Source organism: Mastigoproctus giganteus, chromosome 4, assembly GCF_048544385.1.
Source record: "Mastigoproctus giganteus isolate SK-2022 chromosome 4, ASM4854438v1, whole genome shotgun sequence".
Classification (NCBI taxonomy): domain Eukaryota; kingdom Metazoa; phylum Arthropoda; class Arachnida; order Uropygi; family Thelyphonidae; genus Mastigoproctus; species Mastigoproctus giganteus.
This window is the reverse complement of record NC_143578.1, coordinates 219,259,333-219,286,455: the sequence shown is the minus strand read 5'-3', so window position 1 is coordinate 219,286,455 and position 27,123 is coordinate 219,259,333. Positions and strand designations below refer to the sequence as shown.

The window sequence follows — 27,123 nt, the reverse complement described above, 5'->3', positions numbered from 1 at the left end:
TTTGTTATAAAATAAATATGCTATATAACTTTTGAAATGGCTCGAAATCATACTTTGTGCCAATGAAATAGCACTACCTTATAGTTGTTATCTATCACAATTTCTTTGTCATAGAATAAGAGCATATCAATTGTTATGTTAATATTGAAAAAAAGTCACGAGTTAGGATTGAATTTGAAAGTGTCTGCAATTTTGGCAAGACACGATAGGAGGGAGTATATAACGAGAGCCTTGTCAATCAATTCGGCCGTGGAGAGATTGTGCAATGCTCATGAGGTAGAATTTTTTTAGCGTGGTCCCTGCTGTTAGCAGGAAAGACTGCTTCTACAGGGATGGGGTACACTTATTATTATTAGCCATATGGTGCAAGGAAGCCTGAGGCTTATGCAGCACCAGCCAATAAAATATTCCCGAGTTACCCTGAGAGAGAGAGAGAGAGAGAGAGAGAGAGAAGCAGAAAGGAATCACCAAGAAAGAAAATGATGATATACAGTTCAGGACCCTGGGTGTGCCAAGCCCCATACTCACCAGATGTGAGCCCCTGGGGAGGGTGCAAGAATATTTGCTGATGCTATCGAAGCAGTGTTAGGTGGGTCGGAAAACTGCTAGCTTGTTGGTATACACAGACTAAAAGATTAACAGTGGCCGCAGGCTGAGGAGAAAGTGATTCTTGAACTGTTTCTATTAGAATGAGCAGCCTGGAAAGCAAAGTGCTGAGGATTTCTAGGACTGCTGGAAGTTATAGTGGAACAAGTAAATACATGGGCTGTGTTAGGGTAACTAAGAGTAGGAACAGATGAATGTGGTCACAAAGCAGACAATGTGGTCACTTGCATGTACACCAATGCTAGAAGTATAGTTAATAAATTTGATGAGTTTGAAGTGCTGAACAAGACATCAAAGGCAGATATTGTTGGGATATCAGAGACATGGTGTCACATAGATATGCAGTGTAGAATTGGAATTTGGGGAGTACAATGTGTACAGAAAAGATAACTCCTCCTGCCTTCCTGTCTTGTCTTCAGGACAGGAAGGGAGGAGGAGTTATGCTGTTAGTTAAGAAATGCATAAAATCTAAGGAACTGAATCCAATTGTGGACAATGCGATGTTGAGTCAGTGTGGTGTGATATAAGCACTGGGAAAGGGAAAATGAGAGTAGATGTGTTATAGGCCCGATGAGTATAATGAGCAGTTGTGCAGAGAAATAGTTGGCGAGTAAATCAGAATGTCTTATAATGGGGGATTTTAACTTTCCAGGTATTGACTGGAACTTGTGGGTTATTCACTCGCACACTAGCAAGATTTGTGGATTTATTGGATGACTGTTTTCTACAGCAACATTCAAGAGGCAACCGGAGGGAGTAATACTCTTGATATGATTATCAGCATTGACTCTTCATGCATTAAGAATTTGCAGATAAAGGAAACACTTGGTGACAGTGATCACGGTATACTGATGTGTGGTTTACTTAAAGATGTAACTACCATCAAGGGTAAAGGGAAGGGCTTTTGCTTTCGTAAAGGTGACTATAGGAGTCTCAGACAGTTCTTAAATTCTGTATAATGGGATCAGCTGATGATGTTACCAACAGTGCATTCTAAATAGGACTTAATCTTGGAGGCTGCTAGGCTTTTCATACCAACTAAGAAATACTGTTCAAGGTTTAGGCCTAAATGAATGTCAGATGAATTAATGAGCTCATGACAGAGAAGAAAAATGCCTCGATTGCATATAAATTATCAGGTGACACAGAAGTCTGTGGCAGATGTAAGCTAGTCTGTAATCAAGTCACAAAGGAGGTTAGGGAAGTGAAGGCAGATTATGAGAAATCTTTGGCAAAGGAAGCAAAGAGTTCTTTACTTATGTAAACCCTAAAAGGAATATGATGAATCAGATTGGTCCATTTAACATAATGGTTTGAATATTGATAATCATGCTCAGGTAGCTGATGAACTGAATGAGTATTTTGCATCTATATTCACACAGGAGTTATTCAAGGAGGGGAATGCCAGAATCAAACTCTAACAGGGAGCTAAGTGATTTTGTAATAGCTGTGAGAAATGTGGAGGAGAAATTGTTGAAGTTAAACATAATGTCTTATGTTTTTGAGCAGTGGGAGATGGTCTGCAAGAGTATCTCATGCTGTCTTGTCAATGATATACAGGAATTTTTCTAGCAGTGATAAGGAGGTGATTATCCCCTTGTATAAGGCAATGGTCAGGCCACACCTTGAGTATTGTATACAGGTCTGGAGGCCTCATTTTAAGAAGGATGTACAGCTGTTGGAATGAGTTCAGAGAAGGGCAACAAGATTAATTAACAGAACAAAGGGTTGCTCTTATGAAGAAAGGCTTAAGTTTTGCAAATTACAGTGTCTGGAGACTAGGCACCTGTGAGGTGATCTGATTGAGGTGTATAAAACCTTGAATGGTGTGATTCTTCCTCTTGCTCAGAATAATCACCTGAGAGGACATAAATTTAAATTGAGGAAAGACAGATGTAGGATAGATGTGTGGAAATTTGTCTTTAGCCAGCAGGTAGTTGGTTGGTGGAACAGACTTCCATCCCTTGTTGTGGAAGTTGATAGCCTAAATAAATTTAAGGCTCAGCTGGACAGGTATTTCGAATGAACGGAGGTGGAGTGGAAGTGGTTTTTTTTTTTGGCTGATGCTGCATAAGCTTGCTTTCTTGCATCATGTGCCCTTGCTAATGCTAATAAGGAGGACACCTGGGACAGATGGAATCTATCCAGTTATAATGGAGGCAGCAAGGGAAGTAAGCAAACCTTTAGCCATTATTATGAGAGCATCCTTGGACTCGGGAGGTCTTCGTGGATGGGGGGGGATATGCAAATAAATCCCCAATTCACAAAGGGTTTCAAAAGGTGACACAAGTAACTATGGACCTGTTAGTTTAACTTGTGTTCCAGGAAAAAATAATGGAATCACTGGTTAAAGAAGCATTGCAGGATCATCTCGACAAGACTGCAATAATTCAGACACAGCATGGGTTTGTTAAGGGAAAGTCTTGTCTGACAAATTTGATAGGATATTATGATGTGGTTACAAAGGAACTGGATGCAAAAAATAATTTAGATGTCATATACTTAGATTTCAGGAAAGCTTTTGATACTCTTACACATGGAAGACTGCTGAACAAATTGGAGCAGTATGGCATTAAGGGCAAGTTGCTACAATGGATAAAGGGATGGTTGAGTGGGAGATAAGAGTGGTAATCAATGGACACTGCTCTTAGTGGAGTTCTGCAGGATTTGTTGCTGGGCCCATTGTTGTTTAGTGTATTCATCAATGATATTGATGAAGGTATATCAGGCGTAATGTCCAAGTTTGCAGATGATACAAAGGTTGGCAGGGTTGTTCATGACGGCAAAGACAGTATACTACTGCAAATGGATCTAGGTAAGTTGGACCAAGTGGCAACTGAAGTTTAACAGTGCAAAGTGCTGCATATGGATAGCAGTAATCCAAGAGAAACGTACCAACTGAGTGGTACTACACTCAGGGAAGTGGGGAGTGAAAACGACCTGGGGGTAATTGTTCAGTCAGGTAAACTTCTTATCTGACTGGTCATGGAGTTTTGTCAATGATATATAGGAATTTTGTTAGCAGGGTCAAGGAGGTGATTATCCTGTTGTACAAGGTAATGGTTAGGGCACCTTGAGTACTGTGTACAGGTCTGGAGGCCTCATTTTAGGAAGGATTTAGAGTTGCTAGAAAGTACAAAGAAGGGCAACAAGATTGGTGAGGAGAACAAGGGGGGGGGGGCTGCTCTTACCAAAAATGGCTTAAATTCTGCAAATTGCAGTGCCTGGAGACTAGCCACTTGCAAAGTGATCTGGTTGAGGTGTATAAGGCCTTGAATGGGTTGAGCAAGCTCAATGCTGATGCAATTCTTTTTCTTTTTTTTTTTTTTTTTTTATGTGAACCCCAAACACGAGAGGTATTAGAACCTATAGTACTTAGTACCGTGCTTGGGTTTGAGGTTAAGAAGACGAAAGAAGATATTTGTTGACATTGAACTTGAACTTCTGTAGATTGTAATTTTCAGGAAATACGTATGAAGGAAGGTTGTTCCAGAAAACGGCAGTTGAATGAATAAATGAGGAAGATGAAAAGTTGGTTCTGTGGGTTTGAAGTTGGATAGTAAATGGATGTTGGCTGGTGGCGGCACGTGTTCGGACTGTTTTGAAAGAGAGAGCAGGAATTATAGAAGCCAATTCAGAAGAACAGTGCCCATGGAAGTATCTGTAGAAGAGGCATGCAGCAGAAACAGTGCGTCTATGAGAAAGCGAGTGGAGAGACTCTGTTAGAGATGAATCATTAATTAACCTAACTGTCCTTAATCTTAATCTCTCAGGTTCTTAATCTTGCTCAGATTAAGAACCTGAGGGTGCATAGATTCAAATTGAGGAAAGCTAGATAGGGTTGCCAGATTTCTATGATTGGATTAGAGGACATGCCAGATTTCTATGACTGGATTCAAGGTCTCAAAAATAATTAATGCCACCACTCTCCAACTCTCACTCCATCCCCCTCCCATCTGAAAAGGAAAAATTTGAATGATTTTTTAGTTAACAATTGAACATTTTGTTTATATTTCTTAGATTTTGGTTTAAAAATTATAGTTTTCATATTTGCTAAATATTTGCAAATTTTAGTTTAATTTAGAATTTAAAATATTTAATGGTAACCCATGGCTTTCTATGGCGATTGATATACAGGGTGATTCACTACCAGTGCGACAAACTTGCAGGAGGTGATTCCAATTCAAAGACGAATCGGAATCACATAGCATTGCAGGGTCCGAAATGCCTTCATCATGAAGTAGAGGACGTTGAACGTGAGGTTGCGTGAACAGCGATCCCGCTGTAAGTCAGCATTTGCAAACCAGTTCCCGAGGCAGTAGGATGGAAGAGTATTCAAACATTGAACTGGCCGACATGCACTTCACGTATGGAGCTGCGGACTGTAACGGGCGTGCCGCTCTGCCCTTGTACCAGGAACGTTTCCCGCACAGGTGTGCTCCTCATCATACGATTTTCACACGTGTGCACAGAAGGTTACGTGAGACTGGTTGTTCCATGAGAGGTACCACAAATCGAGAGCGAACGACGAGGATGCCAGACAATGAGGAGAATGTCCTATGTCTTGCAGAAGGCAATCCGAGTACTCGAGCGATAATCCCAACGATTGGGTATTTCCCAATCCACTGTATGGAGGATACTGTCAACAAACCAAATGAGTTCATACCATCTGCAACGCATCCAATCATTGGAGCCTGCAGATTATCCACTCTGGAGGACTTTTGCTGGTTTCTTCAACAGAAACGGTTTGCAAATGCTGACTTCCAGCGGGATTCCCACGACCTCCCGTTCAACGTCTTCTACTGCACGACGAAGGCATTTTGGACCCTGCGATGCTATGTGATTCCGATTCGTCTTTGTGCCCCCCACACCTGCTGCAAGTTTGTCACACTGGTAGTGAATCACCCTGTATATGGATTGATATACAGGGTGTCTCAAAAATATTGGTACAAACGTTTAGGGGAAGTAGGTAACATCTAAAGGAATGTGAATCGCATAGGAACCTATAACTGGAAACGTCACCGTAAGTTGGTACACAGTGCTGTGCATCAGTTCGTGAGAGGGAAAATTTCTGGTTTACTCATTCAAGCAGTAGTTGCCGCACGAAGAGCATGCATCGATATACAAACTGTGAGCTGGCAGACATACACCTAGTGTATGGATTAGCAGAGGGCCCACACGGTGTGCGCCCCCATGCGGCACAACATCGCTTCGCAATAAATGTTTGGGCAGGTATGGTCGGTGACTGCTTAGTCGGCCCATGACTGTTAATTACTATTAATCACTAATTACTGTCTTGTGTCATTTCTGCTTCTTGGACCTCACCTACTACTTTCCCGTGACGTTTCTGGTTATTGGTTCCTATGCGATTCACATTCCTTTAGATGTTACCTACCTCCCCTAAACGTATGTACCAATATGTTTGAGACACCCTGTATAAGGATAATGAACAATATGGACGATATAAAAGCATGAATTGATCCAAATATTGTAATGCAAGTTTACATTAATTGATGTCAAGTTAAGTAATTTTAGGTAGGTGAAAAAAAGCAAAAAAAAAAAAAAAAAAAACACTTGTACTGGCTTAATAGCAAGAATCATTTTGTATTGAACATTATTATTACCCATATGGTACAAGGAAGCCTGAGGCTTATGCTGCACCAGCCAAAAAAAAAAAAAAAAAATTCCCACATTACCTTGAGCGAGAGAGAGTAGAGGGGAATCACCAAGAAAGATAAGAATGATGATATCCAGCTCAGGACCCTGGGTTTGCCAAGCCCATACTCACTAGATGTGAGCCCCCTGGGGTAAATTATATTTTGTACTACTTCGAGCAGCCTTAAGAACTCCGGCATCATCTTTAATTTTCTCAGAAAAATCTAAACAATTATCTTTTAAAATTGAAGTAGATCGTTGGTTCACTTTTTATGAGTGAAACTGAACATCTATTTCGCCTTCCACTTTGAGTTCATTACACTAAAGATCCTTTCTGAATTTGCCAAAGTCCCTGGCACTGACAAAACATATGAAATGACCTTGAAAATATTTCAAAACTTAAAATGAACACTTCAAAATTAAATGCTATTGACTCAAATTACGAACAAGTTTTAAATTTTTCAGAGGTTTACACAGTTTCATAATTTGTTTTCAGTGCTGAAACTTCGTCAAATAAATCATTCATATCCAACTTTAGTTTTTCTATTAATTTAAAATATTCTGCTACTTCAACAAATGAGTCATAGTTAGGACAATCATTTTTAAAGCTTAATTTGCTGAGTTACAAAAAAAGCGTAATTTTCATTAAAATTAAATTTCTTTCCTAAATATTTCAATGCAGCATTATAAAATGCTTTAAAATCATTTATTACTGTGCTTTCAACTACAGGGTGTAATTTCTGGAAATGCTGATGAACTTGATACCCAAAAAATTCTTGATTAAGACGATTCTTCAGTGAAGTTTTTAGATCATTCATTTATAAAAATAACACTGGAATACATTTCATTATTTTCAAACTTTTATTGATTTGAAAATTATTTTGATCATATACATTGAGAAAAATCCCCCCAGGGGCTCACATATGGTGATTATGGGCTTGGTACACCCAGGGTCCTCAGCTGAATATCATCATTCTTCCCTTTCTTGGTGATTCCTTTCTACTTTCCTTTCTAAACAGGGCGCTGACTCTCTTTAGAAAATACAGCTGCGAGTTACAGGCTCCGAAAAAAACGATGTGTTTGCTTTTTATTTACATAATTGTTATTTTATATTGTACTTAATACGTAGTCTTATAGTTCTAATTACGCTGGTTATTTTTATTTTAATTTATATAAACAGTTTTTGTAGATATACATAATACTTTATAAAACCGTTATTTCGTTCAAATATTGCAGGCATTGTTTTTGTATATAGTGATAGGGAATTCAAATTTTTAATTGAGGTAGCTAGGTAGCTCTAATGTATAATTATAGAAACAGTAATACGCTTCACTGTTTCTATTAGATAGCGTAGTATTGACATTTAATTTAATTTAATTTAATTTATTGATCTTATTAATTTAAAATATCATGCACCAAATTAGAGCAGCAAAGCAACGGGCACAAAGTGGCAGGAGTGCTGTGACTCGGGGGAGAACTGAGGGGGGCGATTCTCCGACGCATCACAGCCTAAAAAAATGTACAACTTGTGAAAATGTTTGCCGAACTATCTGGAACGGAACATGATATTGCCATGGGGGATGTCTGTGTGTGCGCGATGTAAGGAGTGTAAGGAAATCAGGCGACAACTCAGCATTATGGGCCTATATGAGAGTTCGAAGGACAGGGTGGATGCCCTCGAAAGATCTAAATTGAGGGGCCCATCAGGCTCTCAGCTGCCCAAATCAATGCCAGAGCTTGCACTTGGTCATCACGCAACACAGCGGCAACCCCCAAGGCAGATTGCGCTGGTCCCAAAGAAACTAGTAGTTGTTGGTGACTCTATTGTCAGGGATACGGGGAACATCCTTTGTAAAAAGGATAGGTGGAACAGGACCAGGGTATGTCTGCCAGGGGCAAAGGTTGATGACATTGCAGAGCAGATATCATCTTTTAGGGGCACAAAAGGTGATATAGTTGTACACGTTGGCACTAATGATATTAAGAGTAGGAGACCCGCAGAATTACTTAACAAGTACAGGTCGCTGATGGAAAAAAAGCAGTGAATTAGGGTTGAATTTGAAAGTGTCTGCAATTCTGCCCAGACGCGATAGGAGGGAGTATATGATGAGAGCCTTCTTGATCAATTCGGCCCCGGAAAGATTGTGCAGGGCTCAAGGGATAGAATTTTTTTCAGCCTGGACTGTACTTGTTAACAGGAGAGACTGCTTCTACAGGGATGGGATACACTTAAATAGAAAGGGTGCAAGAATATTTGCTGATGCTATCGAGACAGTGTTAGGTGGGTCGGAAAACTGATAGCTTGGGGGGGATACAAGGACTTAATAGTTTAACAGTAGCCGTAGGCAGAGGTGAAGGTGATCCTTGCACAACTTCTATTAGAATAAGTAGCGACCTGGAGCGAGGGGTGTTGGGGGTTTCAGGGACGGATGGCAGTCATCGTGAAACAGGTGGGTATATGGGATGTGTTAGAGTGGCTGGGAATAGGAATAGGTGCATGTATACTTGCATGTATACCAATGCTAGAAGTATAGTAAATAAATTTGATGAATTTGAAGTGTTGGTCATGACATCAAAGGCGGATATTGTTGGGATATCAGAGACGTGTCACACAGATACAGTATAAGGAATGCCGAACTGGAATTTGGAGAGTACAATGTGTACAGAAAGGATAGACAGGATAGGAAGGGAGGAGGTGTTATGCTGTTAATAAAGAAAAACATAAAATCAAAAGAAGTGCATCCAGTTGATATACATGAACAGTGCACCCAGTTGATATACATGAACAGTGCACTGTTCAGTCAGTTTGGTGTGACATAAGCACTGCGAAAGCAAAAATTAGAGTAGGAGTGTGTTATAGGCCTAATGACTTGAATGGGTACAATGAACAATTGTACAGAGAAATAGAGTGGGTTAGTAAATCGGAATGTCTTATAATGGGGGATTTTAACTTCCCAGATATTGACTGGAACTTGTGGGTTGGGCACTCACACACTAGTCAGACTTTTGTGGATTTATTGGATGATTGTTTTCTGCAGCAGCATGTTCGAGAGGCAACCAGAGAAAGTAACACTCTTGATCTGGTTATCAGCAGTGATCATTCATGTATTAGGAATTTGCAGATAAAAGAACCACTAGGTGGCAGTGATCACAGTGTACTGACTTGGAGGCGCCTCCGTAGCCAGGGGGGAAGGAGCAGCAGTGCGTAGCACACGCTTCTTGATTAGACCGGGGTTCGAGCCCGTCACCACCAAATATGGAGAATGCGGAAAGGTCATGGAATGACCACCGTATATCCCGGAGCAATATGGCCTTAGTTGCTAATGCTCCTAAAAACCAAATAACAAAACAAAAACAAAGTACTGACTTGGGATTTACTTACCATCAGGGGTTTTGCTTCCTTAAAGGCGAGTACAGTGATCTCCGACAGTTTTTAAATTCTGTACAGTGGGATCAACTGACGATGTTACCAACAGTAAATTCTAAGTGGGAACCATTCAAGGAATTAATCGTGGAAGCTACTAAAAGGTTCATACCTATTAAGAAATATTGTTCAAGGCCTAAATGGTTGTCAAATGAACTAATGAGACTCGAAACAGAGAAGAAAAATGCATGAGATGCATATAAATTATCAAGCAACTCAGAAGCCTATGGCAGATATAAGTTAATCTGTAATCAGGTGACAAATGAGTTTCGGCAGGCGAAGGCAGATTACGAGAAATCCTTGGCAAAAGATGCTAAGAAAAACAGCAAGGATTTCTTTACTTATATAAACTCTAAAAGGAAGGGGATGAATCTGATTGGTCCACTTGACATTGATGGTTCGACTGTTGATGATCCTGCTCAGATAGCAAACAAACTGAATGAGTATTTTGCATCTACATTCACACGTGAGGAATTGTTAAGGTTTGAAAATGGCAGAAGGTTATCAAATTGTAGCAAGATACTTAATGATTTTGTAATAACTGAGAGCAAAGTGGAAGAGAAATTGTTGAAGTTAAACGTAAGAAAAGCACCTGTGGTGGATGGGATCTATCCAGTTATATTAAAGGAGGCGGCAAAGCAACTAAGCAAACCCTTAGCCATAATTATGAGAGCATCCTTGGACTCAGGGGAGGTTCCCATGGACTGGAGATGTGCAAATGTATCCCCAATTCACAAAGGGGGATTGAAGGGTGACACGAGTAATTACAGACCAGTTAGTTTAACTTCTGTTCCGGGTAAAATAATGGAGTCGCTGGTTAAAGATGCATTGCAGGATCATCTAGACAAGACTGCAGCAATAATTCAGACACAGCATGGGTTTGTTAAGGGAAAGTCTTGTCTGACAAATTTGATAGGATATTATGATGTGGTTACAAAGGAACTGGATGCGAAAAATAATTTTGATATCATATATTTGGATTTCAGAAGACTATTGTACAAGTTGGAGCAGAATGGTATTAAGGGTAAGTTGCTACAATGGATAAAAGGATGGTTAAGTGCTAGAAGACAGAGGGTGGTAATCAATGGGTGCTGCTCTTCTTGGACTAATGTTATTAGTGTAGTATCACAGGGTTCGGTGTTAGGTCCACTGTTGTTTTGTATATTTATCAATGATATTGATGAAGGTATATCAGGCTTAATGTCGAAGTTTGCAGATGATACAAAGGTTGGCAGGGTTGTTAATGACAGTAATGGCAACAGGATCTAGATAATTTGGGCATATGGGCTAAGAAGTGGCAACTGAAGTTTAACCTTGACAAATGCAAAGTACTACATATGGGTAGAAATAACCCCAGAGAAACGTACCAACTGTGTGGTACAACACTTAAGGTGGTAGAAAATGAAAAAGACCTGGGAGTAATTGTGCAGTCAGATATAAAGTTTACTGAGCAATGCAGACAGGCTGCCAGGGCAGGTCATGGGGTTTTGTCAATGATATATAGGAATTTTGCTAGCAGGGGAAAGGAGGTGATTATGCCTCTGTATAAGGCAATGGTCAGGCCACGGCTTGAGTACTGTGTACAGGTCTGGAGGCCTCATTTTAGTAAGGATGTAGATTTACTTGAGCGTGTACAGAGAAGGGTAACAAGATTGGTGAGGGGAATGAAGGGATTCTCTTACCAAGAGAGGCTTAAGTTCTGCAAATTGCAGTGGCTGGGGACTAGGCACCTGCGTGGTGATCTGATTGAGGTATATAAGGCCTTGAATGGGTTGAGCACGCTGAATTCTGATGGGATCCTTCCACTTGTTCAGATTACGAATCTAAGGGGGCATAAATTCAAATTAAGAAAAGACAGATGTAGAATAGATGTGCGGAAATTTACCTTTAGCCAGCGGGTGGTTAATTGCTGGAACAAACTTCCATCTGTCGTTGTGGAAGTTGATGGGTTGAATAAATTTAAGGAGGAACTGGACAGGCATTTGGAGGGAATGGTGTGTTTTTTTTTTTTTTTTTTTTTTTTGGCTGATGCTGCATATGCTCATACATTTGCTTTCTTGCATCACATGCCACTACTACTACTTTGCTCTCTCTGTCTCTCAGGGTAATAGGGAAATTTTTTTTTCTTTTGGGCGGTGCAGCATAAGCTTCAGGCTTCCTTGCACCATATGGCTAATAATAATAAAAGAAAATATAATTCTATAATTATAGGGACCTCTGTTGAATTTTCATTAATTTGAAGCATTTTAAATAGCTGTTTGGAACAGTCTTTTGGTTTGCTTATGAAATAAAGCTCAATGCATTCCATGAAAGCAAAATTTGTTCTATAGATGGGTTTAAAGAAAGCCATCTAGGTATGTGCCTTAATTTCCTTAAACTCTGTTTCGGCAAACTCATGAAATTCTTTAAAGGTATCTCTTTTTTTAACTGAACAGATAAACGACCATATATTTTAATAACAGTATTTTCTATATCAATATCTAAATTACCAAAAGCATATTTAGCTAAATTATGAATAATGTGAGTATAGCAGTTTGCTTTAATTACGTCTTCATTTCATTTATGTGGGTTGTAATTGTCAGGAAATAAAGGGAGTATGAAGTTGAAGGAATAAATGAGGGGGAAAAAAAAAGTCAGTTCTGGTAGTTTGAAGTTGGACACTAAAGAAGACCTTTATGTCAGACATGATTAAAAGCCTTTGAAATGTCAAGAGCAACTGCTCGAGTTTCACCAAACTTTTCCATTAAATTTGGTCATAGATGTAACATAGGCCATTATATCTCCAGTGGATCAACACTGACAGAACCCATACAGGTAATCATTGATCAGATGGAGGTTTGAGTTGGTGGTTTATTGATTTCTTCATTACTTTAGAAAGGGTACAAGTAAGTGCAGTGGGATGAAAACTGGATGGGAGGGATTTGTCATTCTTTTTTAGGAACTGACTGGGTATGAGCAAATTTCCAAGCAGAAGGAAAACATGTGAAATAAGACAGTAAAAAAAATAAAGTGCCATAGAACAGGAGGGAGCACAGGTTTAGTGAACAAGAGAAGAAATATCACCAGGACATGGGGTTTTCTTGGCATCAAGACTGTTTAAAATTTTTCTCACAAATTAACATCCTTTTGACAGAAGACCACAGGAGGCATTAGTATTTTTATTAGTATTGGTAATGGTCATATGGTGCAAGGAAGCTAAGGCTTATGCTGCACCAGCCGAAAAATAAAGAGTTAAATAAAATAAATAATTAATAAAAGAAAAGGAAATACCAAACCTATGCATTTCCCTCCTCCTGTAGGTAGGTATCCAGCTGACCCTTTGAATTTCCCCAAGTTGTTCGCCTCAACTACCCATGTAGGTAGCTTATTCCAGTAATTTATAACTTGCTGGCTCAAATAAAACTTCCTGCAATCCAGTCTAAACATCTCCTCCCGTAACTTGAATTTATGATCCCTAGTTCTAGAATCATTTATAACCGCAAAAATTTCATCCTAATTGATTTTACTTTTGCCTCTCACAGCCTTAAACACCTTTATCAAGTCTCCTGTAGGGTGCCTAGTTTCCAAGCCAACCCACATATTCGAAGCTTTTCCTTATATGGATGCCCTTTTGTCAATCTCACCAGGCGAGTTACCCATCTATGGACTCTTTCAAGAAGCTCAGTCTTTTTATCAGGTGTGGTCTCCATACTTGAACACAGTATTCCAAGTGAGGTCTAACAATTGCCTTATATGATGTGATTATGGCATCCTTATCTGTACTAGAAAATGTTCGATAAATCATCAACAGGACCCATGGATCTTCCTTGTCTACAATGCTCAGAGAACTTCATGTCTGACTGTATTGTAACTCTAAAGTCCCTTTCTTCCACTACAGACTTTAGTCCAACTCCACCAAGCGTGTAAGTTATTTTGAGGTTGCTGTTCCCCAGGTGTAAGACCTTGCATTTTGCTGAATTAAAGCAAAGCTGCAACTTTTCTGACCATCCCTGAAGTCTATTTAGGTTACTCTGAAGAAGCTCTGCTTGGCAGTAATTATTAACTGCTTTACTGATGTTTACATCATCTGCAAATTTAGACATCATGCCCTCTATTCCTTCATTGATGTCATTTAAGAAAAAAACAACAAGGATCAGTATTAGTGGTCCTAATACTGATCCTTGGGAATCCCCACTTCTTACATTAACCTAATTTGACAAATAATCATTTATCACAACCCTCTGCCTCTTGCCTTGAAGCCACCTTGCTATCCATCTAAGAATTTTTTCTGTGTGATTCCAACCTATTCCAGTTTATAAAATAACTGCTCTCTACTATCTAGACACAACACAACACTTACAACACTCTTTAAAAAACATAACATTTAGAATATTCTGGCCTCTGTGGAGCTGGATTACAGGACAGGCTCCCACTCCCAGTTTTACTCAGTGATCCATCCCACCTACATTGTAAACTCCAATCTCTCTAAACCCACAATAAGACTATAATAAAAATGGAATATCATAAAATAAACTTATATACAAAAAAAATCATATTTACACCATAAAAATATACAACTCACATTAATACTCAAAATATCAATATACCCTTATACAATTAAAACCTGTATAAATAAAATTTTTACACTAGAAAAAACACATTATCTATATATTTACATACCTGACAACCTTCTTAGAACCACAGACTTAAGAGTCCTTAAATGCCAGATAGTTCTCCAGTGACTGAAAAACATTAACCCAATGTATCCCCAATTCACAAAGGGGAATCAAAGGGTGACAGGAGTAATTACAGACCTGTTAGTGTAACTTCTGTTCCGGGGAATATAATGGAGTTGCTGGTTAAAGAAGCATTGCAGGATCATATAGACAAGACTGCAGTAATAATTAGACACAGCATGGGTGTGTTAAGGGAAAGTCTTGTCTGACAAATTTGATTGGATACTGTGATGTGGTCAGAAAGGAACTGGATGCAAAAATAATTTTGATATCATATACTTTGATTTCAGGAAAACTTTTGATACTGTTGCACATGGAAAACTACTGTACTTGATTTCTTAAATAAAATTGGAGCAGTATGGTATTAAGGGCAAGTTGCTACAACGGATAAAAGGGTGGATGAGTGCTAGAAGATGGAGAGTCCCCCAGGGTTCAGTGTTGAGCCCGCTATTGTTTTGTATATTTATCAATGATGTTGATGAAAGTATATCAGGCTTAATGTCAAAGTTTGTAGTTGATATAAAGGTTGGCAGAGTTGTTAGTTTCAGTAATGGCAGTGTGCTACTGCAGCAGGATCTAGAAAAGTTGGGTAGATGAGCTAAGAATTGGCAACTGAAGTTTAACCTTGACACATGCAAAGTACTGCAGAAGTAACCCCAGAGAAATGTACAAACTGTATAGTACTACACTTAGGGTGGTAGAAAATGAAAAAGACCTGGGAGTAATTGTGCAGTCAGATATGAAGTTTTCTGAGCAGTGCAGACAGGCTGCCAGAGCAGATTGTGGGGTATTTTCAATGATATACAAGAATTTTACTAGCAGAAACAAGGAGGTGATTATACCTTTGTATAAGGCAATGGTCAGGCCACACCTTGAGTACTGTGTACAGGTCTGGAGGCCTCATTTTAGGAAGGATGTAGAGTTGCTTGAGTGAGTACAGAGAAGGGCAAGGTTGGTGAGAGGAACAAAGGTATGGTCTTACAAAGATAGGCCTACATTCTACAAATTGAAGCATCTGGAGACTGGGCACCTGCAAGGTGATCTGATTGAGGTGTATAAAGCCTTGAACCGGTGAGCATGCACAATTCTGATGGAATTCTTCCTCTTGCTCAGATTACGAACCTGCGGGGGCATAGATTCAAATTGAGGAAAAACAGTTGTAGAATAGATGTGCGAAGTTTGCCTTTAACCAGCGGGTAGTTGATTTCTGGAACAGACTTCCATCTGTTGTGGAAGTTGATAGCTTAAATAAATTTAAGTCTGAACTAGACAAAACATTTGAAGTGACCAGATGGGTGAAATGGGAAGGTTTTTTTTTTTTTTTTTTTTGGCTGATGCTCTATAAGCTTGATTTCTTGCATTACTGCTACCCATATGCAGTACATTTACATTTGTCAATGTTAAACTTCAGTTGCCACTTCTCAGCCCATCTGTCCAACTTTTCTAGATACTGTTGCAGTAGCATACTGTTATTTTAACAACCTTTCCAACCTTCGTGTCGTGTGCAATTCCTTAATCAGTATCATTGATAAATATACAAAACAATGATAGGCCTGACACCGAACCCTGGGGGACCCCTCTAATAACATTAGTCCATGAAGGGCATTATCAATTGATTACCACACTCTATCTTCTTCCATTCAACCACCCTTTTATCTATTGTAGCAACTTGCCCTTAATGCCATACTGCTCCAGTTTGTACAGTAGTCTTCCATGTGCAATAGTAGTAGTAGTGGCAGTGGCATTTGATGCAAGAAAGCAAGTGTATTTTTTTGGCTGATGCTTATGCAGCATCAGCCAAAAAAAAAAAAAAAAAAAATCACACCATTCCCTCCAAATGCCTGTCCAGTTCCTCCTTAAATTTATTCAACCTATCAACTTCCACAATGACAGATGGAAGTTTGTTCCAGCAATTAACCACCCGCTGGCTAAAGGCATTCCGCACATCTAATCTACACCTGCCTTTTCTTAATTTGAATTTATGGCCCCTTAGGTTCGTAATCTGAACAAGTGGAAGGATCCCATCAGTATCAAAAGCTTTCCTGAAATCCAATACATAAAAGACTACTATACAAATTGTGGCATTAAGGGCGAGTTGCTACTATGGATAAAGGGATGATTGAGTGGGAAAAGACAGAGAATGGTAATCAATGGACACTGCTTTTCATGGATTAATATTATTAGTGGAGTTCTCCAGGGTTTAGCATTGGGGCTCAATGTTGTTTTCTATATTTGTCAATGATATTTTTTGAAAGCATATCAGGCTTAATGTCCAAGTTTGTAGATGATACAAAGGTTGACAGGTCATTAATGACAGTATGCTACTGCAACAGGCTTTAGAAAAGTTAGGCAGATGGGCTGAGAAATGGCAATTGAAGTTTAATATTGACAAATGCAAACCACTGCATATGGGTAGTAATAACCCCAGCTTAATGTACCAACTGTGTGGTGATAAAATCAGGTTAGTGGAAAATGAAAAATACCTTGGGGTTAATTGTGCAGTTAGATATGAAGTTTTCTGAATAGTGTAGCCAGGCTGCCGGAATAGCTTGCAGGGTTTTATCAATGATATATAGGAATTTTGGTAGGAATTAGGAGTTTATTATCCCATTGTATAAGGCAATCAAGACACACCTTGAGTACTGGATACAAGTCCTCATTTTAGAAAGCATGTAGAGCTGTTGGAACGAGCCCAAAGAAGGGTAATAAGATTTGTGAGGGAAACAAAAGGGCGATCTGACTGAGGTGTGTTTAAGGCTTTGAATGTGTTTTTTTATTAGCCATATGGTGCAAGGAAGCCTAAGCTTATGAAGCACAAGGCAAAAAAAAAAAAAAATTCTGAATCTCACACACACACACACACACACACACACACACACACACACACACACACACACACACACACACACACACAGAGAGAATGAGAGAATTATATCCAGCTCAGGACCCTGGGTGTGCCAAGCCCATACTCACCAGATATGAGCCCCTGGGAGTATTTGAGCAAGCTCAATGCTGATGGAGTCTTGCTCAGACTGTACACATGTGGGGGCATAAATTGAAATCGAGGCAGGATGGTTACAGAATAGATGTGCAGAAGTTTTCCTTTAGCCCACAGGTGGTTGGGTTTTTTTTTTTTTTTATGTGAACCCCAAACACGAGAGGTATTAGAACCTATAGTACTTAGTACCATGCTTGGGTTGGAGGTTGAGAAGACGAAAGAAGATATTTGTTGACATTGGACTTGAACTTCTGTAGATTGTAATTTTCAGGAAATACGTATGAAGGAAGGTTGTTCCAGAAAACGGCAGTTGAATGAATAAATGAGGAAGATGAAAAGTTGGTTCTGTGGGTTTGAAGTTGGACAGTAAATGAATGTTGGCTGGTGGCAGCATGTGTTCGGACTGTTTTGAAAGAGAGAGCGGGAATTATAGAAGCCAATTCAGAAGAACAGTGCCCATGGAAGTATCTGTTGAAGAGGCATGCAGCAGAAACAGTACGTCTATGAGAAAGCGAGTGGATAGACTCTGTTACAGATGAATCATTAATTAACCTAACTGTCCTATTCTGAATGGAATCAAGAAGCCTGAGAGAGGTTTTGGGGGCACAACCCCAGATGTGGGAACAATATTCCATGGCAGGGCAGATTTGCGATTTATAGAGTGAGCAGCTGTTTGGAAGAAAAGTAATGCCGAGAGCGAAAGAGAAAACCAAGTTTTTTAGATGCAGAGGAAGCAATATTTGTAATGTGCTTGTGCCAAGAGAGATTTTAGAAGTTAGGGTAATCCCCAAAAGAGATATATCATTTTGCCTAGAAATCGGAGTGTCACTGAAGATAAGCATAGGAGCAGAAGAATCCTTTTTGCGAGATATAAGACAAGACTGAGATTTAGAAGGGTTGAAATCAACTCAGTTGTCTTTGCCCCACTGGAGAAATAACGATTCAATTTGTTAAAGAGGAATAAATGAAGCATAGTCAAGGCAAATCTTATCAAACATCAATGAATTCTCGTCAAGAGATTAACTATTGATTTAATGAAGCATTTTTCGAGAAGTTGAAGCTGATTGAGCAGGACAAGGTTTCTCAAAATGGAAAGTTTTTTATTTTTTATGGTAGTTCTTGGCGCCATTGGCTTCTGTGGCCATAATGCACTTCTCAAGGTTTTTGCAGTACTTTGATCCAAGCCCGAGGCGGGATTCGAACCCGTGAGCTTTGGGTTGCCAGGCAGGCACTTTACCCACCTGGCTACCTGGTCGGCAATATGAGCAAATTTCCAAGCAGAAGGAAAAACACCTTTGGAATAAGAAAGTGAAAAAAAAAAAAGGCGGCAAAGAATAGGAGTAAGTTCAGGAGCACAGGTTTTGAGAACAAGTGGAGAAATACTACCATCAGGACCTGGAGCTTTCTTAGCATCAAGATTTGTCAAAATCCTTCTGACATCCTTTTGACGGAAGACCACAGGAAGCATTGAATGGAGCGTGTTGGGAATAGTGGGAGGTGTTTTACCAAGATCATTAGTACATGAGCTGGAAGAAAAATGGGATGCTAGCAGGTCAGCTTTATCCTTGGCTGAAGTGACAATAGAACCTGATTTGGACAGAGGTGGGAGCAGAGATGGGCAAAAGTTGCGGCCAATAGCTTTGGCAAGAGACCAGAATGCTCGGCTACCATTAGGACAAGAAGCAAGTTTTCTACTCTTAGCCTGTTCAAACTCTAATTTGGACTGATTAATAACTGCTTTACAATTGTTGCGAGCTTTGGTGTAGGAAGAAAATGAAACTGAAGAATTAGAAACAAGCCAATTACAATATGCAACATTCTTCTCTTGAACAGCCTTAGCACATTTATTGGAAAACCAAGGTTTAGATAAAGGACGAGATTTTAAAGTGGAGTGTGGGATAAAGGATTCCATTCCTGCAAGAATAATTTCACTGACACGATCTGAGCAAAAGTTGACATCAGAAGTTTTGAAACAGTAATCCGACCAAGGAAAAGAAATGAAGTTTCGCAGGTCATCCAATTTTGCATTCTTGTAATGCCAAACAACATGAGGTTGGGAATAGCCATGAGATAAAGGTTCCATTGGAGAAGAGACAATCACCAAGTTATGATATAAGTGCCTAAAGGACCTCTCACTTCGACCGTGTACTTAGAAGGGTTGTTTGTGAGAAAAAGATCAAGCGTATTGGCTGTATGATTAGGATTGTCCAGTATTCTTGTAGGTAAATGAACAATCTGTGCTAGGTCATTAGTAATTGCAAAAGCCTCAGCATCTTGACCTGCTGGGTCGGTGTGACTAGAAAACGGAAGCCAGCTGGAGTTGTGAACATTAAAATCACCAAGGAAAATTACCTCACTGATAGGAAAGTTGCAAAGAGAGGAAGTCAAAGAACTCCAAGTTATTAGTGGAGTTGGGAGAACGGTAGAGACAACAGTTGAATTTGACACAATGAGGTAGAGAGATTTTAAGCCAGAGAAGATCAAAGAGAGGAGATTCCAAATTGCCAAATCTCTGACAGGGAATATCAGAACGGACATATGCACAAGTACCACCTTTGAGGCGAAAGGAATCATACAGCAAATAATTTGGGCACCTGAGATGAGCAGTAGTTGAATCAACCGATAACTGAGATTCTGTCAGAAAAAGTACATGGGGTTTGGAAGACTGCAAGTGGAAATGGACATCGTTGAGATTATAATTGAGACCACGTATATTTGTGAAATGAATTAGGAAGTGCTTGGGAGGTTTAGATCTTTTTGCAGATAAGCTTGCTCTATTAGTTTGACAATTCATGGTGTATTCAATAATAAGAAAAAGTGAGTGGGACATGCTGTTTGAAGTAATGAAATTTTTGGATATAGCATACACGTGGTAAGAATATACTCAGATCCTTAACATAGCGTGGCCTCGACAATGCTCCCCGCATACACTCTACTCGGACTCCCTCCGGTCACTATCTGGCAGAGTAGAGGTAGCAAGATTATACACTATCTGATCCGGAAGTCTCCTAGAGAGTTACCAATAGGTTCGGTCCGGTGTACTGACTAGCGGCTGGCCTGCGAACACCATTTTAGAGCTGTACCCTCGAAATGTTGAATCAATTGTTGAAATAACCTTCCATCTGTTGTTGTAGAGGTTGACAGCTTAAGCAAATTCAAGGAAGAAATAGGCAAACTATTGGAGGGAATGGATATTGGAAATGGAAAGGTTTTTTTTTTTTGCCCTGGCTGATTCTGTATAATCTTGCCACCTTGCATCATTTGCCACTACTAAAGCTAATCTCTTCTTCAGCTGATCTTATAATGTTTGTGTGAGCTCATGGTAAGTTGGATGTCACTTTAACACTTAAGAACAAAGGGAGATTGAAAATGCCCAGTGTGGGAAAAATGCTTCATTAAATCAATAGTTAATCTCTTGACGAGTATTCATTGATGTTTGATAAGATTTGCCTTGACTATGCTTCATTTATTCCTATTTAACAAGTTGAATCGTTATTTGCATTTTAACTACCATTATTATCATTTAGTCAATATAAACATTTTCAGATGTAAATTTTCAGGTCATTGTTAGCTGAAAATTATTTTCATTAGAACTTCTCCCTAGGAGTACCTATGTGTGTTTCCCTCCTTATCTAGGTAACTATCCAGCTGACCTTTGAATTTCCCCAGGCTGATATCCACTGCCCACGGTGGTAATTAATTCTAGTAATTAACAACTTGATGGCTAAAAGAGAACTTCCTACAATCCAATCTAAATCTCTTTCCCTGTAATTTGAATTTATTCTCATATGAATGAGAATAAATTCAAATTCTCATTTGAATGACCTTTATTTATGTAATCAGTTATAATAGTGAAAAATTTTTGCTTTCATTCATTTTACTGGCCTATCTCAAGGCCTTTACTGGCCTTGTAGATCTTAGTGAGGTCACATCTAAGGTGCCTGGTTGCCAAGATCTGTAGCCCACATATTTGAAGTTTTCTTCATATTGGTGAAAGTGGGTTGCCCATCATTGGATTCTTTCATGGTGCTCAATTTTACTTTCTCTCTCTTTTTTTAACTGCAGTTTACTTGGACACAGTATTCGAGATATGGTCCTACAGTTGCCTCACACAAGTGATGCACATCCAGTTATACTAGATGTGCATTGCATGGTGGTTGTTGAGAGCCTCAAAGAATTTATGTAGGTTTTCTTTTAGGCTCTCAACAACAACCACCACCAAAAAATCAAATTCAAAATGTAAATAGAAAACAAGGGCAACTTTCCTTTTTTGGATATCCTGTTCACAAAAAAACCCACAGAGCTACATATGGAAGTTTACATGAAGCCCACTGATACTGGAATCATTAAATTACAAATTCTGCCACCTTTCTCAACAAAAGTCATCTGTTTTCTAAAGTCCCTCATCCTAAGGGCTCACAGAATCTGTAAAAAAGATGGTCTACAACAGGAAATACAAATAATAACCAAGCTTGCCATGAGGAATGGATTTCTGGTACACATTATCAAAAAAAGCCATAGAAGACACCTCCAAGACCATCACACAATGCAAATCCAGCAAGGACAGGAGAACATCCATATGTATACTGTACATACCATCAATCAGCACTAAAATAGCTAAAGAAGCCAGAAAATTCGGGATCTTCACCTTTTTCAGAAGTTCAGCCTTTATCAAGCATATCGTAAAACAACAGTCCAACAACCCTGATAATTCTAGAGGTCCTATCTATGAAATATCTTGTAGATAGGAGAATCATAAAGATGTCTACAATGTAGAATAAAAAAGCACATAAAAGATGTACAGTATGGGAGAGTTCTACAGTCTGACACAGCCCTCCATGCTTTCCAATGTGGTGACACTTGGGATTTCAAGAACATAAGAATCTTTCTACAGATAGGCAATACAACAGAAGGAAATTCAAAGAAGCTTTTCTCATAAAAATATTTGGAGCCTTATCCATAAATAGAAAACAGGGAGTTGTTCAACTATCAATATTTTCATATTTTTAAAAAGCAAATAGAAGAAGAAATGAGAAACCAGGAAAAGAAAATAGGCCACTTGTCTGGAGGAGTAATCCATGTACAACCCCTTCCAGACCACCAGAACCAGCCTGCAAACCAACCCTGATGTCCAGCGTAGGAGAGCAAATGTCACCTCAGGAGTCCACTACACAAGAACCCTGGATTGAGGATATAAATTCTGGCACAGTTCTATTGGAATTAATTCCTCACCTATAAATTAACTGCTGGTTTGCTTGCTTGTATGAACATCAGGTTTCTGGGAGCATCACCAAGAGGAGTCTGTCAGCAGGTAAGAATTTAATCTTTGTATTTACCTAATTTAATATCTGGTTCTATTGTCAACAATAATCCAAACTTAATTGTTTATTTGCAAATTGTAATATTCATAATATTTGTAATTATAATATTTGTAATTGTAATATTCATAATTTTTGTAATATTTGTAATTGTAATATTGGTAAGTGTATTCTGATTTGTAGCCCTTTCTTTTTTTGTTCCCCCAACAGCACGGTCTGATGATGGGTATTGGTAAGATACCTGAAATGTTACTTTAATGTAGAGGTCTGCCCAGGCCTGGCCTGGCCTCAGGCTTTGGCCCTTGGGCCGGCTAGACTGGGTAACATGAACAATGTTTGCGTTGGTTGGGTGTTTTGTTGTTTATTGGTGCATTGACAATGGAGATCATAGTGCGCCACAATGTTTGGGCTCTGTTCGGGTACAAATCATAACGAATTGTTATTTCGAAACATTTCTGACTATTTCCTACATATATATGGTTTTTTAAATATTTTGTTATGCATTTAATTCTTAAAGGTTTTTTTAGAAAAAATATGTATTAGTTGTCTGTTGACACTTTTAATTGACCAGTAAGGTGCACCTTGCCAACGTCTCCAAAATTCACCAAAATTTGTACTGTTTCATGGAAATGATCCGGTCTGTATTTTTCTCAGTAAAGTAGCATTTACCCTTAAGCGGGCATAGTTGCAATTTACATTACATCAAGGGTATATGAATCATTATGTCCCCTGGTAATGGGTTCCTTTTTAGTTGTATGTGTACTGTATACAGTATTTATTAAAAGTGTGATACCAATAATCCCTAGTTCTACTACATCCAAGATTTTGGATGTAGTAGAACAAGTGAATGTTCTTAGAACTTTCAATTCTAAGAACATTCACTTGTAACACTTTCTAACCGCTCCTTTGCTATATCTAATACTGACTAATAATTTAGAAATACAGGTAAAGGGAATGCTTACATATCATTCATACAGTGAAAATTGCCAGTGACAGTCAGTTATAATTTTTTAATTTAAGTAGTGGTGGATGTCTATTCATTTTGGAATTACTATATTAAATATGGTAAATTGAAAATTTACTACATTTCCTTTTTAATTAATATAATTTTAATTATATAATTATTATTGTTATATAATTATTAATATTTGATTTTGAATCTGAAGTTTTTTTTTTTTTTTATATTAATATGAAAATTCAAAGTAATGTTAGCTATTTTATTTATATAAAAAGTTTCAATCGGGGTGGGATAAAAATCGGTTGGGGGGATGAATTTTAAAAACAAATTCGGGCTTGGGCGGGTCAGGTAAAAATAAATGTAGGCCCATGCAAACCTCTATCTTAATGTATAGTAATTTAGACAAATAGCTTAATAAACTACATTATTAATTTCACATGGTATAAGAGTGGTATTATATTTAGTAATAATCTTAATGGAAAACAGCCATGTAATGTCCTTCCCTAACTATATTAAAAAACACCAAGTAGATAAGAAAATACAAATTATATGCTTCCCTTCTCACCCAGGTAACTGGCCAGTTGACCTTTTAATTTATTCAAACTGTCTGCCTCAACTACCTACAAGGGTAACTTGTTCCAGCAATCAATGACTTGCTGGCTAAAAAACTTCCTTTAATCTAATCTAAACCTCAACCCCCTTTAATTTGAATTTATGGCCCTTAATTCTAGAATTCTTTATAACAGTGAAAATTCCACCTTCATTCATTTTACTAATTCCTCTTAGAGCCTTATAAACTTCAGTCAGGTCACCTCTGAGATACCTGGTTGCAAGCTCTATAGCCCACATAATGTCTTTTCTTTCCTCATACGATTGTGATTTTGCCAATCTCACCATTTGAGTTGCCTGTCTTTGGACCCTTTCAAGAAGTTCAGTCTTTTTTTTTTCAGACAGTCTCTATACTTGAACACAGTATAGAGACTGATCTGAAATGTTGCCTTATACGATGGGATTATGATCTCCGTATGAAGGTTATGAATGGTCAAAGAAATGTTATTATAATTATATTGTTCTGAATGTATAAAATTTTATTGACTTTTTCTTTCAGATTATTCATGAGAAAAAGATGGCAGATATATTTCTGAATAATGATGTTTGTAATATTCTGAGAAACAAGAAAGTATGCATTTTAGGTGATTCAAGTAAGTCTTGGTTGCTTTTTTTTCACTCATGGCTGATTTTTAGATATGCATTTCTTTTCTTGTTTTTGAGAATAAAATTTAAAAAAATATTTTTTGCTTTTCTTTCATGTTCAGATTATGTGAAAATTGTACTATATAACCGATGCCAGCAAGAATTTACTTTCTGATAACAATTATTTGTTCAGTGAATAATGACTTGATTTCCTCTTAAAATCAGAAAATGTGATGTAACTAATAGCAAACAGTTTTTGGTGTCCTAAGTGCTCATTGGACCCAATGTCTCTTTGACCCACTTCTCAGATTCATTTTGTGTGTAATTTTATTGAACTCATTTTGTTTTCACTTTCCACAATATTTTACTAAATTTTATCAAGCATGTGTCAAATCTGCTTGCAAATAAATATAAATTATTACTATATGCTATGCATTTATTCTGAAAAAAGCTGAAATCCATTTCTTAAATGCAGGCAGGGTATTTCCTCCCTTCCTCCAGTAGTTCATGCTAAAGCTCATGAAAAAACCTTTGGGCTATTGGTCAAAATTTTTTGCTTTTACAACTTATTTGTATTGACTACCAATAAGTGTGAATGACTTTACAAAACAGCTCCAGTGTGAATTATAAGCTTGTGTACTGTATAGAATTTTTTTTTATGTTAACTCAAGTTTATACCCTGCATAGAACTAGGTTAAAAACTAAAAATAGGTTAAAATAGGTTGTCCTGATACATTGGAGTGCTTGTATCTGTCCTATTTTTAATATTCGCTCCATCAGGACCACTGTTATTCAAGTCTTCTGCATTGGCGGTTCGATCTGGGAATCGGATGCTGGACTGATCTTTTGATCCACTCGCCTTTGTGGAAATTTGTCTAGCGATCGAAATGCAGCGATTCCCTGGCCATTATTGGCCTTGTAGTCCTCTGTTGAGATGGACGTAATGTTCAGTCTATTTTTTGTTTTATTTTTGTTTTATTTTATTGTAGTTGGTTTACTTCTCTGTTGGTGATATTTCGCATAAATTTGGACTTGGTGCCCGTCAGAAGGGGTGCCGTTAAATTTCTCTTTAATTGGCTTTCAAAATTTAATCAGTTATTATCTTTGTATTTAGAATTTCTAAATTATCTTGGAGAGTTTCTGCTGCAGTATTTTTACTTTTGTTATCCTTCTCTTCCCTCCCTGTTGGTTTGATTGTTATGTTTAATTTTACTATTTTTGCTCTTCTGTCTTACCATGCTACTGGCATTATTTTTATTTTTTTAATTATCATTCTAATTTACTTTACTTTTATATTTCAAGCATCATGTAGAGCAGGAGTGGCCAACTTAATTTGTGATGTGATGGACATTTTTTTTCTTCAAAATGTGCTGCGATCTACCATCTCAAGAATTTCATTGCACATGGTTAAAAAGGTTAATTAACACATATTGAAAAATGTTGTTTATAAATTTTAAAATTAAATACAATTCAGAATTCTTATTTTAAATTCATACGTATTTAAATTTTTAATTTATATGAAATTTGTCTTAATGTCATCTGCCAAGCTTTCAAAATTGGGGATATACTGTGATAAGGCAAACCATAAAGAATCTTCTGTATTCAAGTCAGTAAGAGTAGAGTGATTCTTTGTTTCAAATACAAAAAGACCAAATCACATAGATATGTGAAACCAAAACAGAAATTTAAAAGTTCTCTGCATTTTTTTTACATTTGGATACTTCTCTCGGCAAACATATTTCCAAAAGTCTTTTTCTGATGATCTGGCTTATAGCAAGATATCGTTTTGCAATGTAATTATTTTATTTTCAAGTAATATTTTCTCCATGTGAAAAATCTCAGCTTTTTTTTTTTTCTGCAGTTTGTTTCGTATATAAGTGGACATTAAATGGATAAGAAATATGTTGAACAATGTCTTCAATTGTTTTAAAATCACTGAATCTGGTTTCAAAATCATCCACAACTTTCTCAATTTCAGAAACATATTTTTCGCTATTAAATTCAAAAACAGGATATTTTTGCAAATGATCTTGCATATCTGCAAAATGATCGAATTTTTTTTTCTTTGAGATCCTTAGCCATTGCGAAAAATTGATATTTACATGCAGAAATACTACTAATCATGTCAACCACATTTTTATTTTTTCCTTGTAATTCCAAATTCAGATCACTTAATTTACTGGTAAAATCTGACAAAAAAGCCAGATCACGCAACCACACCTGTAGATGCTGATAATCATCTCCCCTTTGATCAA

The 27,123-nt window shown here is 37.9% G+C and overlaps 1 protein-coding gene across 1 annotated transcript in view; it reads left to right on the top strand.

Annotated features, from left to right (window-relative positions):
• The window catches only part of LOC150087413 (PC-esterase domain-containing protein 1A-like), a 151,827-nt gene that overhangs the window by 241 nt on the left and 124,463 nt on the right, over positions 1–27,123 (top strand). The window contains exon 2 of the mRNA XM_090372054.1: positions 24,783–24,876. Coding sequence (XP_090228180.1) covers positions 24,801–24,876 — 76 coding nt within the window. The 5' untranslated portion in view covers positions 24,783–24,800. The remainder of the gene's footprint in view (positions 1–24,782; positions 24,877–27,123) is intronic.